At 38.8% G+C, this 16,589-nt stretch overlaps 1 protein-coding gene across 4 annotated transcripts in view; it reads right to left on the bottom strand.

Moving 5' to 3' along the window:
* Positions 1 to 16,589, bottom strand: part of MYO1E (myosin IE) — a 92,454-nt gene that overhangs the window by 62,654 nt on the left and 13,211 nt on the right. The window contains exon 1 of one of the 4 annotated variants that reach the window (XM_040569544.1): positions 2,198 to 2,312. The exons of the other annotated variants lie outside the window; for them this stretch is intronic. Within the exon in view, the coding sequence (XP_040425478.1) occupies positions 2,198 to 2,263 (66 nt within the window). The 5' untranslated portion in view covers positions 2,264 to 2,312. Of the gene's footprint in view, positions 1 to 2,197; positions 2,313 to 16,589 lie in introns of those variants that run through there. 4 annotated transcript variants of the gene reach the window in all.

Raw genomic sequence — 16,589 nt, forward strand, 5'->3', positions numbered from 1 at the left:
TGTCATAAAATATTTACTTTTCAGCAAATATTTTTATTGAGATAACATTGCCAAATGAAACTTTTACATAATAAAATGATAGTAAATCTCTTAACTAGTGTATTGGCACTGCATGAAAACATTATTTGTATTAAGAATTATGTGCCTATCAATATGACTTTTGCTTTCATTTTTCATTAAGATCATAATATTTCCCCAGACATTTTAATTCATTAGATATATTAAAAGTGAGGCATAAAACTATGCTCCCAGACCGATAAGGTTTCAGGTGTTTTTTTCCCCATTCTGCATCAGTACATACAAAAGGTATCTGCATTTTTTTCATTAAAAATACTAAGACATTGAAAAGGCTTAATGAAATTAGAATAACCAAAATTCAGAAATTTGTTTTCACCCTGTAGACCACCACTTTTAGAAGATGAACAAAGGTTCCTGGGCAAGCTACCCTATGAGGCCCTGCTGGAGCAAGGGGGTTGGACCAGATGACCCCCACAGCTTCCTTCCAACCCCAACTATTCTATGCAATCCTGTGAAAAAAAGTAATCTTTAAAACCTGATTATTTAGTAGCAAAGCAGTTCCTGCAAAAACTGTAAGTGTCCCACAGTTTGAAAGCAAACGAAAACAACCAGTCGGGGAGAGAGGGCCCGGGGATCCCAGGAGGCCAGCCTGAGGGAGCCGCGCTGCCTGACCCCCTGTTGCACAAGCTCTGTCAGCTTTTCAGCTACTGTAATTCAGTTTGCTGAAAGCTTGCTGAAATAGGTGACCGGGAGGGGAGGGGAGGGGAGGTCTGCATGAATAACAATTCCAAAAGTCCCAAATGACTATTCACGACAGCCTTTCTAACCCTGCAGTGCTAGACCTGCAGTGCTTAGTCTGACATGCTGTTTTTAAAACTACTCGGTGTAAGTCCTAGAGAAGGACAAACGATAACTGAAATTTAATAACCTGTGTTATTTTTTTTTAACCTTTTTATGCATTCTAGTATTTTACCTCTACATGATTTTTGAAGGTTCTTGGGCATTGAACTCTGTTCTAAAAACTCACATTTTTACTACCTGAACACTCCAGTGAAAAAAGCTCTTTAAAAATACGGGTCTAATACTAGTACTAGTGATATGCAAGTATGACAGAATAAAGTAAAAAAAAATAAAATACTATTTTAGGAAATAAAACCATCCTTCCCAAATTTGTAAAGAAACTGAAACAATCTCAATAAATGGATGACTTGGATGGCTTAGATATTTATTTTATTAAAAAAAAAAGATACCTGTGCCCCATCATGCCTGTTTCATTAACTTAGAAATACACCGCCTATGAAGACACTCTTAATTGCCCAGCATCCCAAAACTACCTTTTTTTTTTTTCCTCTCATTTACTTAGCACATAGCCTTAAGACCTTTCTTTGGATACAAAACAACTCCAATGTGACGTACTAACACACTCAAGCAATAATACATAACATTACATTTCTACATGTAAAACAATATTGGTTTACTTTTCAACAAATTAGTCAACAGCTACAATTTCGTTGGGGGTATTTGTCCTCATTTCATAAACTGTTAATAAGAATCTAACAGGTTGTGCAAGTTACAGAAATTGGCATGGACCTCATTTCATTACCCCTGGTTTTAATCAAAAATAACAAGCTAAATGTTTTTATGCCAACAGCTTCATCCAGTTGGGTAAAAGTATGTGACAGTTCTGCAAAGGAAGACTAATGTATAAAATAAGCACACCTGCTAAGTCATCCCCCAGAATCACATTTGGATTTGGATTTAAAATCATGTTGAAAAACCATCCTCAAGGCTCTTTTGGTTTCTTCTTTTCCTTTTAGGTATAATAAAAACATGTATATATATGAATTTTTATTTACAAATCAAAGGGAACATAAAATTTTTTTTGAGAATTATGTAGTCTCCTATCCATGGTAGTTCAAGCTAAATAAAAACACCATTTTTTGCAAGAGTCATGATAAATCAGCAAAAGTTGCAACGCAACAGATGATAACTGTAGCTAATGCTGGTGTTTGAACAGTACATATCAAAAAGCATCCTTGTGCTGATACCTCAAGACTTTATTAGTGTAATGCACTGCCAAGATGCCCAAAATAAAACATGCCAAATTAAATCTACTGCTGATTTATTAATGTGGGCACAGGAATGTTCAGTGGCTTCAAACCAACCTATTTTGAGATACTCTGACCTTCCTGCCTGGTATAATCAGGGCCTGTCCTCCTGTGTACACAGCCGATCCTGGTGGCATCACCGGCACGAGATAACCGCTGCCGCGCTGGTGCCCTGCGAAAAGGAATGGGCTTGCCAAAGGCCTGGCTGCAGTTCAACTTATCTAGGATTTTCCCCATTAGATGGCTGCAAGAATACCTGCTGTCATGTTGGATTGAGGAGTTGCATAATCTGTCCTTAGACTGTGCTCAGCTGTAGAGCTCAGGTCACTGTACTGGGGGGGAGCCCAAGAGCAAGCAGAGCCCCCAGCAGCACTGACAGCTGGGACACTGGGAGGCAGGATACACAGGGAAATCTCTGATTCCTTGCTGAGGCAGGAGTGGTTCCCCCCTAACACTGACGTGTCCCATGGGAGCAGTCAGCTCCTCTCTCTGAAGGCAGTGGCTGGAGGTGCTTGCTTGGGGTGGGCAGAAGAGGTTCCACAGCTGGGGAGGCTCTAATGTAAAATTTGCTTTCTATATTTGCTTTAATTTCACAGGGTGCTAAATAAACACACAATAAAGGTTCCAGGACTACAGCAGCTTCCTGTTTACCCCCACACTACTGACTCAGTGCAATAGGGAGCAGTGTTCACCCCACCTACTGGGGAGCTGACACCAGGCTTGTAAGATGCACGTGGCTTAGCCCACGAATTCCTTTTTTATTAGCTTTCAAGTTTTGCTATCCATGTGCAGAAATCAGATTTGACTTCAGAGTGGAGTAGACTACTTGATAACACTGGTTAAGCCTTTATTGCAACCCTTCAGAATAATCCAACACTAATTTTTATTTCAGTTCTTCCAAATACAAATTCCTGTTTAATTATTACATAAATACAAGCAAGGATTCCTTTGAGCATCCCACTTCAGAAATTAGTTCCATATATCTTTTCAAAGAACCAAGTCCTACATATTCACATCAGCTTTTAACCAAAGAAGCAGGAAGAAGCAAAATCTTGGGAAAAGCCGCGTACATCAGACCTGACAAAGTTCATGCACCGTGTAGGAGACTCTTTCTCAGACACTTCACTTTCTCAGCTGTACCTCCATACCTGGCCTGATCTGCAAAGAGCTTAGTATTTGATTCTGGCCTAAGGCTCAAGGACTGCTACACAACTATGCTGCAGCTTAGGAGCACACGCTTTCTAGAGTTCACAGGAATGCCAGTAGAAAGCACATTCCCCTGCCAGCCTGAAGATACACCAAGGTTATTAAGATCCCGTACAGAAAACTTTGCAGATCACTCCAGGTTTTCAGACATGCACATAAGGACCTTACCTAATCATTCAGGAGACAAAAGGATATTTCTCCTGCAAAGTACATGGTGACAGCAGGAAAAGTCTAAGCTACTCAAGGTAAACATACAAAAGTGGGAACTTAGTGACTGAATAATGAAAATACTTACCCGTTGCGACAATTTCCTGCACATCCTTTGTCAGGGACTCGTTTTCACTTGAACCAATAACTACGCTATGCCAAAGCAAGCAGGTCCCACTGAGTGTCTATAAATTAGAGATGCTCTCATAACCAGATCATCTTCCACATAGCCATTATTCATATGGAAACTTAACATTTGCTGTTACGCTAATTTTCTAAAATATTTCTGTTTATTCAGTCAACTCTGTGGTAAGAGCAGCTTCAGGAAGAAAGTACATAAAAACAGCAAGTAATATTTTGGTTTTATAGAATACTTAGCTTCTTTTAATACCTTGTTTTTATTTCACTGGCTTTTATTAGTGTTTTCCTAGTCAACATGAAAAGCATGCTATTCTTTGAACACTTTTCCAAATAATGCAGCCTGCTTAAGACTTCATAAGGCTGTCATATCTTCTTTCTGTCAGATCCCAAGCTTTGAATTATTTACTGCAGCTTTCATTAAGCTTTTATATCTGCTCTACAGACTTTCACATTTGCATAATAATTCATAAGGCACTGAGAAAAATAAAGCTAAAAATTAATATACATGATCTCCATTGGCTAAGTACCTCATATCATTCTGCCAGGAAAGCTGATGTCCCAAAAAGATGGGAGCATAGAAATGCATTCAGAATACGAAGAATTCATTCTACTCCAGTGGAACACCAGGGTTAGTAGCTGAATTAAAGGAAGTATCTGGCCCCAAAATTTTTAATACAACCTTTTACAGCTAGGTGATTGGGTCTTCATGGTTATTATGTAGGTTGCAACAACACATATGTATGATCCCGGAAATTGCAGTGTCTTCATTTTATGAACTGTGTGCAGAAGTTCACTTGGTAGGTCAAATGACAGTTCCTATTAGTCTACACCAAAGAGATCTTTTCACACAAACAGCTATTCTGCTCCCCAAGCTTTTTGTCTGGTTTTTTTTTTTTCGTTTTTGTTTGTTTCTTTTTTGGTTGGTTGGTAGGTCGGTTGTTTATTTGGGGAGGAGGGAGTGTGGGTCTTTTTAAATGCTGGAATGTTTCATGGAGATATTTAGCATTCAAATTACTGAAGCAAGAAAACTAACAGAAAGCTAGTTCAGACATCCAGCTACCTCCATAGCTATAGGCTTTTACCAGATGTGTTGACAACTGATTTCACTTCTAAACCAGCTTTCTTCATGTATCTGCTAGAGGAAACTGATACTATCAGGATGTATATTAGATTGAGTTTTGCAGATGTTGTATTGGCATAATTATGTTTTAAGCAGAGATGCCAACCAAACAAGCTCTGAATATATTCCAGTGGGTTTTTTAATGACTTCTAAAAGTTTGTTGTTTCACAAAGTCAGTAGCTTTATCACCGATTTTGCAGAAATATGTAAAACACCAAAATTAAACATCTGTTATGACTTGTAATTCACTATCAGCATCATAAATATCTATCAGTTTCGAAGTAGTTCTGTTAAAGGGAAATTGAATGGAAAGCTACTTATCAGCTTTGAAGAAAGAAATGTTGCATACCAATACAGGTAAGTTGCTCAAATTTTATTTAAAAACATCTCTGAAGTGGAGCAGTGTGATACTGCATATTCCTGTCCCCTTTATTGTTTCCATACCCATGTCTGACTCTGGCTTCCTGTCAGAAAATTATTAACATTTTCTTTGTTGAGGACACCTCATTTAACTGAAAGTTTGTTCTATTTGAACACTCAAGAACAGTGAAAAGATGTACAGCATCCAAATTGAAACCCAATCCAAATAAATTACCCCCCCAACTGTATTGATGCAAATCTGTATTCAGCATTATTTCACATTCTACATTGTTCCCTTCTTCATCACTACCATCTGTATCCCTACCAAAATTAGTAGACCTCCATCTGTATCCCTACCAAAATTAGTAGACCTTACTGTCTTCAAAGACCTCTTTTGTATAATTTTAAAACACAATTTATCAACTACTTGTCTACATTTCTTAATGGTAAAAGAATTTGGCATCTTACCCTCAAAAGAGAAGGCTAGCTAGGTTTTATCTTAAGCATATGCTAAACTTCACAATGAAAACTCAGAACAGGTAAAATTCAAGCTAAACCACAAGTTACTTTCACTGAGGTTTCCAAATTTGAGAATTATCAAGAAAACACTTAAATTTCAGATATTAACTGTCTGAAGACCTCAGCTTGCTGGACTTAAAGTTTAATATGAATTCATGTTAAATGCCTGGGATGTACAGTGCTTTTAACTCTTGGGCTCATTCAAATTGAACACCAAATTAAAACCCACATAAACTAAACAAACCAAAAAGAAGGAAAGTCATTGGAAATGTAAACTAAGACCAGCTGAGTTTCACACAGTACTCAGCAGCAAAAGTCTAGTTGTAATATTGACTTTCCATCTAAGCTCAGCACTGATTCACAAGAGACAGCTGTTAGATGAGTACTCTTCCCCCCTCCCCCCAACCTTCACACAACCTAGACATGAGATAAATGCTCGTTACCAATATCCTTTTTATTTGCTTTTAGCTTTTTAGCTGTCTCAATTCATTACACTCTGTTGAAGCCTTTTAAAGAAAGCTTTACGTTTTTCTACATTAAGTATTTAAGTCAAGATTTGTGGCCTTTTAAAATAAAGTTCTTGCTTAAAAAACAAGTTGTACTGAGGTAGTTTTTGCTCTAAGTTTGTGTGTCAGCTTGCTAAATATATTCCTCCCGACCCCACGAGGACCAGAGGACTGGCTTAGGTCTTTCAGCTGTGACATAAATGCTGCCTTTGACTCTACCTTGCTGAAAACAAATACCTTTTAAAGTGGTGTGCTAAGAATTTGACCCAAATACAACACCAGTAGCTGTAGTAGTAAGAGTGCATTCTGCCACATATACCTCAGCTGTGCATGTGCACCATCATCATGCAAGTAAGGCATGCAGATGGACAGGGAGAGCTATTTGGTTACTAAGTATCCATTAAACATAAGTGATTTCCACTTACCCTGCACGGCTCTATCATGAACTTTGACAAACCTTTCCACTGTATTTCTCCTTTCCACACCAGTTTCTTTTTACTCCTCACACCTGAGATAGAAACACTTGGACACAAATTGAACCGAGAAACAAAGGAGAAAGAACACTAAGTGTTGGAGAGCATCCCAGAAGCAATACCTAAAAGAAACTTCTTAAGAAATATAGACACTTTTCTACAGACTCCCCTGATGCTGACTTTAAGGGTTCAACGTGCTCTATTAGCCTGTGAATAATACCAAACCTGCAGATCCATTGTCAGGGCTTCAGTCACTGGAATGCACGAAGAGCTTTACTCCATCTTCAGACTGTCAGAGAACAACCTCTAACTCTGCCACTACACAGTTGCCTGGTTTTGACCCTTTCTCTCTGTGAGTGCCTGAGCTGACCTTTGGTTTGTGAAGCAGATGTCCATAGCACATCTGGTTCTTGAGAAGGGTTCCGGTGAACAGGCAGCTCCAAGCCCTGGTTAAGAAACAGACTACTGTTTCTGCTACTTCAGAAAGTTAAGATAGAGCAACAGAGACGCTGCAGTTGACTGCAGACCACAACTACTGCCTGTTCTCTACTACTGCATATTCGGTGTTTTCCCTAAATTCCACAATAATATTACTATGTAAGATTCTTACGACAATCCAGAATTTAATTCAATGTCATGAACTTTTGGAGCACTGACCTATGATGTCTGAAAACACATGAGAAGATGCCAAGGCACTGATGGAGTACATGCTTCTACATTTATAAGTCTACATCCATAAAATTGTTTTCTTCCTTTGAAAAAAAATCTGGTTATGAGATTGCTAACAAGGGGTTCCCTTTAACTTCAAGCGTGATTTCTTCCTCTGTCTAATCACAAACATTTCCTTGTGACCACTGTCAGACACTGGATTTAGTAACTATTTTACAAAAAAAGCAAGCTATTCCTTGATACTATGCTAACCATCACTTTAGTGCAGTCTGTAGAAGTCAGTGCTCAGAAAGTTTCCTAAGGACAGACACAGACACCCCTATAACTGAAGTCTCTATAAATAAACCTAACAAAAACACTCCAGCACAGCTCGTTTTGGAGTGAGGCTGCTTGTACTTGGTGATAGCATCCACACAACCCTGAAAATAAAGAAAAGGACCCTTAAAAAAAAAAAAAAAAAAGACTGGAAACAAAATGTGTCAGAACATTTGTCCATGGAATAAAAACAAGCTAGAAAGGGAGGAAGATTTGGAGGGCCCTCATAACACAGTGCTAGGGCTACATATAGTGCCAGTCTTCACATAAACACATTTTGCCAAGACATTTTGAATTTAAATGTTATTAACCAGAAGTGAATAAAGGAAGGTGGTAAATTGTTTTGTTTTTTTAAACAGTTGCTTGAGGTTATTTTTGGTGCCATAAACAGTGTGTAAACAAACTTTAACATAAATTATGCAACAGCTAAAGTACTGAAGCTCATTGAGGCTTCTGAAGAAACAAATTTTCTAATTATGTACACATAATTAAAAAAGAACAAAGAACCATGAAACATCCAGGTATTTGTAATAACTTGTCAACTCATTTTGCTACTTAGTTTTTTTTTTTTTTTTTTTTTTAAAAACTTAAAGAAAACTATCCTCACCTTGCTTATAAGAAAAATATTCAGGCGAATTATGAATGTTTGCCCTTGAAGGACTGGAAGAAAAGACAATTCTGAAGTACCCTATCCATTTTTATAGGCACTACCCTCCCAAAGGAAAATAAAGGGAGGACCTCATCCACAAGTCATAAGGTTTCATCCACGTGTGCACATTTCAGAGAACTAGATAAAAACTGAAGTTACAGATTCCATTTAATCTATTACTCTAAAGTGAAAGTCATTTTGTTGATCATAGAATTGGATCTTCAAATATCCTACATGGTAAACCTTTCATGTGTATACATTTTTTTTTTTTTAAATAAGCAAGGCTATAAAGGCTGTAACTACAGCAACTGAACAAATCTTTTTTTTTTATTTTACTGTTGTAAGAACATAGCTTTTAGTATTTCAGACTCACTACATTGTTAATACATTCACAATTAAGGAAAACCTATGCTTTTTTTGTTGTTGTTCAGATTTTTCAGTATAAAAAGACAAGCTAGCACAAAGTGTTCTTCAGTATAATTTCTAGACTGTTGTATTGTAAATGATAAAATGAATCTTCTGTAGGTCATGTTGCATTTAAATGCAGTAATGCGTATCTAAAACCTGTGTGCACTGGAATGCCTCATTTAGTTAAGTTCTGAACTATGTAGATGAACAACTCACTTCACAATTCCCTATTAAGTGTTTCATACATGGTACTATTAAATCTCATTATCATTTCCAATGTCTATTGATTTCACTTTATTAAATTAAAGAAATGCTGGGTTTTAAACACCGTATCTCCTCATATTACTGTAGCTGTACACTAGGAGTGAATTTGGGCAAGAGTATACAGCTCACAGCCACTCTGCCATCTCCCACTACTGTTAACACTACTGGACACAGGCATGTGGTCATATGGAGAGGGCCATATGCCCCCACTGAGGTCACTTGAGGGTAGCATGCTATCCTGTCGCAGGACTTAAAGCGCATAATAGAAAAGGTAAAGGTATGAGCTATGGAACACATCAACTGTTCCAGCAAATAAGCTGGGATTTGAAGCTGTAAGTGTGATCATTTGGTGACATCAGTTTGGGATTCACATGCTCACTCACATGCTGATGCCATTACATGATTTGGTCTATTTGAAGTATAACACTTGAGGAAAAGCTTGTTTTCTGCAAGGTTCCTTTACACGCACAGTTCTCTGTGTCCTCTATGAAGCAATAGAGGAAAAATACACTGTACATCAGGCACATGATCTTTAACCACCACAGCCCTCCTCTGCCTGTGCATTTTTCTTTCTCCAACAAAATGTCATGTTTGTTCATATTAAGTATGAAGTATGCTGTGCAGCTAAGCATGCCTCATCCAATTAATGAAAGCACTACTTAAAATCTGTAGATTAAAGAAGTAAACCATTAGATACACAGATGTGCTTCTGCATACTCCTTGCGCAATGTCTGACTGCCAGAATTATTTTATTTCCACCAATTCACAGTACAAAAGTACAGGAGACAGCCTGCAGCTATCTTGCTTTGGAGTTTGCTCCTGTCAAATCTTGTAATGTTCAGCAAGGCTTGGTTTACCTAGCATTTGCATGGGAGAGCATCAGGTGAAGCCCAGGATTTTACAGAGAGCTACACCAGTAATTTAGTCATGGATGAGTCAGAAATGGCCCACTGGAGGTGCAGAAGGACCATCAAAGGGGAAAAGATCTTTCAAATAAATTGTTAAAGAGGTTTAAATTATTTGCAGTGATTAAAGGTGCAATTGAACATTTTGCAAGAAAAGATTTGTTTGCTCTGGAGTCCAGCCCTAAAGTAGTTGTATTGCTTTTAGATACTGCATTTCCAGCAGCTTGAAAAAGACATCGTGCATTTTAAGTTGTACAGTAATAGCCTTTTTGTGCTAGCATTATGGAAGGTTTTCCCATATCATTTGTTAACAAACAATTGTGATCTGTGGTGTACAGGCAATATCTAATATCAACTACTCCATAGATTCCTATATTAGAGATCTTATCAGTGGTGTTTTGTCAATTTAGTGCTAGCACAGGACAAAGTGTTTTCATTTTAATCTACTGTAAAGACATTTCAGAATGAAGGCAGAAGTAATAATAGGACCTATTCATACAGCCAGCTTTGTGAATGGATATAATTGTACATCCGTTTTCACCTCCACCACTTTATTGCAAACTACAAAATAAAACTTTTGCCTTTATACCATGTGTTTTATTGTAAGTGTTCCTTTAGTATGCACTATATAGAAACCTTTTTAAAAGGAAACAGAAAAAAGCTCCAGTGTTTACACACACCATTTACGAACTATTGACTGAGTAAGGTTAAACCTGTTTGGAACTACTAGTAAAGGTGTAACTTACACATCGCATTATATACAATTACAGATAACATTTAAGACAAATCCAAAAATCACACAAAGCCTGTAATAAAGTGGGACGTGTCCTGTGGGATTTGCAACAGAACACAGGAAGATGTGCGTAAAGGCTTGCTAAAAGTAAAAGATGTGAAAGGGAAAGTTGTGGAAGACAAATCAGAGAAGTCAAGGAATTAGCATTATGACCACACATTCAGGCTGAGTATTTTGAGGTCATACGGCTGATCAATAGGAGAGAGGACAAGCACAAGTTTCCTACATGAGGTTAGAATTACTGATGTTAGACTAAACCAGTTCCATCAGCAACACTGAAGGCCCATAAACAGATGAAAAGAGTATTAAGGTGGCACCGAAGGAGCAGAACTTCACAATGGGGCTGGACACAGTTTACCTGGATTAAACTAGGCTCCCACCATCTCTCTAGCCCAGACCGTTTTGCCATTCCCTCTTACATTTAATCCCATTATTCCCTTTCTTATTTGAGAAGGGAGGGTCTGCCACTCAGACTACCGCAGACCAAGTCATACCTCCCGTGACAGAAGGCACAGTGTGGTTTGGATACACCGTCTGTCAGAACCAGCATAGGACTCCAGTCCTCTCACGTGCTGCAGATTATTTAAGGTCCTAAAAGCTCCACAGCACAGAGGCTGTGGCAGCCATTAGGAATATGCCCCCTAGCTATATTCCCTAGGGATTATTAGAACAGCACCAGAACAAAACAACATCCAGAGAAGCAGTGATCACAGCTCTGGTACTTCACAGTAAGGTTCTTGCACATCATCACACTAGACTGGAAGACAGAAACAGGAATTAAGAAAAATGGTATATTTCATTACAGCTGCAATAGAAAACAGAAGGTACTCTCCCCCACCTACCAGTTCTGATATTCTGTTAAGACTTGTCTTAACTGACCTAAAGAAGCCTTTTACTCAGCTTTAGGTCTTGAGTATAATCCCAAATTGTCAAAAATACCAATTAAAAATTAACGACTAAGCTTCTAATCAAGATATCATGCCAAGAAAGTAAATGGGTTCATTTAAGTGAGCTAGATTTCCAGCCCTGCACCCCCAACAAATTTCTATTGGCCTAAACTAAATGCAAAACAAGCCCTAAAAGGACACATTTAGCGACAGAACTTAAAAAAAACACATTCTTCATTGTTCACCATATCCTGTTACCAGCTTGAACATAATTTTAGCTACTGAATTGATGCTTTTTTGTTTTGGTAATCAGATGATATTAGCTTCCCCTTTGTTTTTTCTTTTCCTGTGTGTACACCTGCACTTTGAGAGCACAGCAACAGGATTAGTGGTTTATAGTTAGCATGCTACTCTGCATCTGTGTAGAGCACAATGACAAAACACTTTCAAAGACCTGGAGAGGGGTGTGTGTGGGAGAAATAAGTTGAGTTCTAACTTTAAGATCTAACTGTGGTCCTCATGTAAAATTATTATGAAATCAAACTGGATATCCTCCCTCCCAAAAGACTGACCACTTCAAATGCAAAACTCATGACCTTGGCTACATGACAAGAGGGAGTTAACACCCCAGTTCCTGACTCTGTGGCTACATTTTGAAGAGTAGGTGAGGAAGATGAGCTCTCCAAATTCGTAAGCGGATTCTAGAAGAGTAGAAAGTTACCATTAGTATTTTTAATTGAAGTCTTTTCCACCACACTAAATTACCAGCTATTTAACTACTCCTGAGTATCAGGGATCCAGTACAAACTGTAACAGGCAGGGTGCAATCAAGCTGATATAAGCAGTTCAACTTGATTTGTCCCTTACAGTCCCAGGCTGGACTCTAGCCAGATTAAAAAATCGATTTATAGACACCAGGAAGAGCAGCTATTGATAGGTGTTCTGCAGGGCTTGAGGAACCTCATGTTTCTTTGGGGAGCCATGCAGTTTTTGCCTGTTTCCCTATACGGGCAGAGACTGGCAACCCCTGTATTTGCTTGTAAAAAAAAAAAAAAAAACATCCTAGGAGAAGAAAAAGCCTGCCAAGATACTGTCAAGGAGGAGGCTATGAAGAGGATAACAGAACTGAGAAGTTAGTGGGCAGAGAACTCCAGCTACTGAAAGCTCTCAAACCCTCAAACAAAAGAGGCAAGAATCCTGCATCAGAGCTGCCAACAGCTTCAGTTGCTTACTAAGTGCCTATTAGCTACCTAAGCAGTAAAGCATTCACACATGTTTTGATGAATAGGACTAGTGGTAATTAAATCCATGCAGAAAAATATCATAAGTTCCTTTCTTCAATAACAATTTGTGTGATCTAACTGGAAAAAACAGTAGTATCAGCCTGCAGTTGTTGCTGTTATTTAACCTCCAGGCAGAAGGGTTACTCAACCAGAGCAGTGAGTAAAGACTACACACTACTTCAGTGTTCAAGCTACACAGACTCAGCACACAGAAATCATCCCGTACAGTAGCAAGGTATGCCTGCTAACTCCTTGTTCAATTTTAAATGTATTCTGGTCTAAGGACAGAAAAGACTGAAAGAGTCAAGCTACCTAATGACCTCATGTACAAAAATGCCTCCGCCTGTATCATTAAATTATCTGAACAAAAGAAAACCAGGTTTCAGTAGGTGAACACTCTCGAGGTGTGTCAGACTAAATAGCTATCTATGATTAATTCATTAATTGTGGTAACATGCTTCTCTATCACATACAGGCTACCACCTCCAGATTCATCAGATCATCCTTAGTGACTGAAGAAGGTTTATGAGGTATCTGCCTATACACCCAAAGGTACAAGCTGTACTGTCAGCACTACCCAAATATACTTGCTTCAGCATTTGCTTTCTTTCACATAGTTAAGATTGTTTTCAGAATAAACAGTGCTAAAATTCCTTTCCACAAAAGAAATTTTGAGGACTGACAAAGAGTTAGGATAAGTTTATAGACTTATCCTATGTCACTGAGACAGGGCTCATTTTGAGAGCTTTGTATTGTGTACTGCTTTTCTGGGTGGGTTTCAGACATTCCTTCCTTATCCAGAACTGGTCATTTTTAGTTCTCTCAAGAATGTATCCATAACAGTTTAATTTTGGTTAGTCTGACGCATGCAGCTGAATTTTAGTCAGTCTGAGTTTAAGTACCGATTGTAACACTTAACAAGAGCAGGTCAAGCTCAGGACTCCTAAACTAAAAATCAAAGTATGCTGTCACAGAATTAATTGGTATTTCTACAAATGAGTTACATGGGAGCAGGTAAAGCAGCCCGTGATGGCAGCAGGAAGCAGGGAGTATGTATCTAGTGATTAAAATGTTCTTCTGAAATACATTGTATTTGCTTCGTTCTATTTTATTTTTAATTAGTGCCTGATTAAGAAACCAGGTTTAGGACTTGAGTTCCCCCCAACCCCAGATCTGTACTTGGAATACAGCAGATAACATGAACCCATCCAAGTACACATCAAGAAAAAAAAAAAAACAATGAGTAAGTTAGGAGATGTAGCTGACATTTATCTTCTATTTATTCTTTCCTCTTCCACTATCAGCAGTTAAAAGCTGAACATTTATTTCACTGTATTTTATAACATCCACTAATTCCAATGCTATTTAATATAATCTTAAATATATCCCTATTAATACCTAATACTAAGACAAACTCCCTGGTAGAACAAGGGCTTGTAACTATGTAAACACAAGCTTTTATTGTTGCAAAAGATGCAAACATTTATCTTAATCCACTTCACTCTACTAGTGATACCTGACTGCTTAGCATCAGCGTAACTCCCTGTAGAGAACTGCCCTGTATGCAACTACAAGGAAAATAAGCCCGATATGACCTTGTCAAGATCAACCCATGGTTGTCACTGAAGGGCTGGATTTTTCAGAAACACTGTATCATCCATTTCTCAATGGAAGAAGGATATTCATTTTGTCTAGGGTGATACCAAATATGGGAACAAGCACTCACTGCTCATTTCCTCTCAAGCGTTCCTAGAATAAACCAAGAATAAAAACACAAAGTAAGCTACAGGAAGAAACCACTGTTGGTCATGAACTTTTTCTGCAAATTGAGATCGGGTCTCTGTGGGCTGGGTGTGCTGGTATTTCAGGCATTAAAAGCCCTGGAATCAGAAATCCTATTTACCACTATAAAAGCTTTAAAGAGTAGTACTCATGGGAATAGCTCTAAGACTTCTGGAAAAGTCAGCTGGGTAACTGATGCTACAAATTGGTAAAGTAAATACTCCTTTCAGTATCAAAACTGTCAGTTAACAGTAGTACTATCTACATGAAATAATCAATCCATTCTGTACTGTTGTGCGCCGCTTAAGTTTAACCACTTGCAATAGGTTCAAGTACTTTGTTCAACTAACGTTTTCCTGAGACCGATGCCAAGGCCAGCGAGGACTGTGCTGAGCTCTGTCAGAGTGCACGTTCCTGTGTGTTTGACAGCAGCCTCAAGCTAGAGCCAACGAACCTTTGTTATTGTATGTACATTTTTTTTAAGCCATAACTATTGCAATTGTATCACATTTTAATTTCATTATCTGGCAAGCATCATATATGCTGATTTAATTGCTATTTAAAGCAAAGACCAAACTGGGCAAATTTTCTCCAGTACGTTGGATCTAGTTCTTTGTCATACAGATGTAAATGCTTACACAGCGCTGTAAGACAGGAGTGACAGTTACAGACAAATATCTACAAGCAGTTTAAGACACCAGACTAACATTTTAGTTCCTAGAAGCAGTCATCTGACTTCAAGAGACCCAACATACACCCTGAGTTTCACATATTGGATACTCAAGCACTGTCAGGTCTTTTTTCGCTTGGGTAGGTAGGTATGCTCCTCATTTGACTTGCTCTGCTGAAGACCCATCCCTATCCTCTCATCTGAAAGCAATCACATCTTGACCTCTGTGGTTGCAACCCAATGCCAAGATGAAGACAAGTGCAACATGGCCCAAAAGCAAAAGCAGTGGCCTCTGTTACAATGAAGTCACCTTGCCTCCCCCCCTCTTCCCCCTCCCCATACAACCCTGCTTTAAATGGAAGTCAAGTTTTCGATTGTTAAAGGCTAAATCCTGAATGAGACCTCCATAGAAATATGCAATGTCACACCAGAACCTCCATTTGACACAAGTAACACTTGAGTTCATTTCTCTTCTTCATAGCCATGTCAAGCCTAATTCAGGCTTAAAAAACAATACAGCCACACAACCCACAACAAATAGCACAGTCTATGGAAGTTATTGCAAATACAACTTGGAGAGTCAAGACTATTTGCTGATACTCCATTCACATGAATAGGATCACCAACAGAACGGGACATGGATCCTTATGGTGTCCTGAGGCCGTTTCTGCAGGGACTTTGCCTTCAACCACTGCAAGCAGAACTTAACACCGACCATCAAATATGAACCCTGAGGTGTTCTGCTGCTTAGCTGGAAAAAAAAACATTGGTTTCTCCTCACACAAACACTGTGCACTAATGCCACCCCCAACCGCTGCAACTAGCATAGGCAGGCTCTAAGCATCTGTAATTAGGAGCTCTCGGGCACCTCAGGAAAGGGGAAGAGATGCCTCGCAGAGCCAACGGCCATTGCAGAGCGAGTGAAGGGCTAACAACATGGAGGCCATTCAGGATAGACTTTGACCCAATTTATGTATTTCTAGCACTTCTGCCACAAGCATCTCAGCAGGTTTAAGGAACTACTACATCGCAGCGGGCCCGTGCTTCCCCCTCCCCACCCAGGCCAGTCAGCTACAAGAAGTCACCTTACTGCAGCCTGTTCAAGTTGTGCAGGTAGCACATAGAACAGCAAGGAGCCAAACTGCCCTACCCTAACAAGTTATTTTGACTTTTCCACTGCAAAGACCAGAATGGTTTTGTAGGAATCTTTGGTTTGCTGAATCTAGTAATTATTGACCAATATAGCAGTTTCCAGTGCATATTTAAAGTTGAGGGGAAGCACTGAAAAAGGCTTTGGGAACTACCA

This window comes from Cygnus olor, chromosome 11 (assembly GCF_009769625.2).
Source record: "Cygnus olor isolate bCygOlo1 chromosome 11, bCygOlo1.pri.v2, whole genome shotgun sequence".
Classification (NCBI taxonomy): Eukaryota; Metazoa; Chordata; class Aves; order Anseriformes; family Anatidae; genus Cygnus; species Cygnus olor.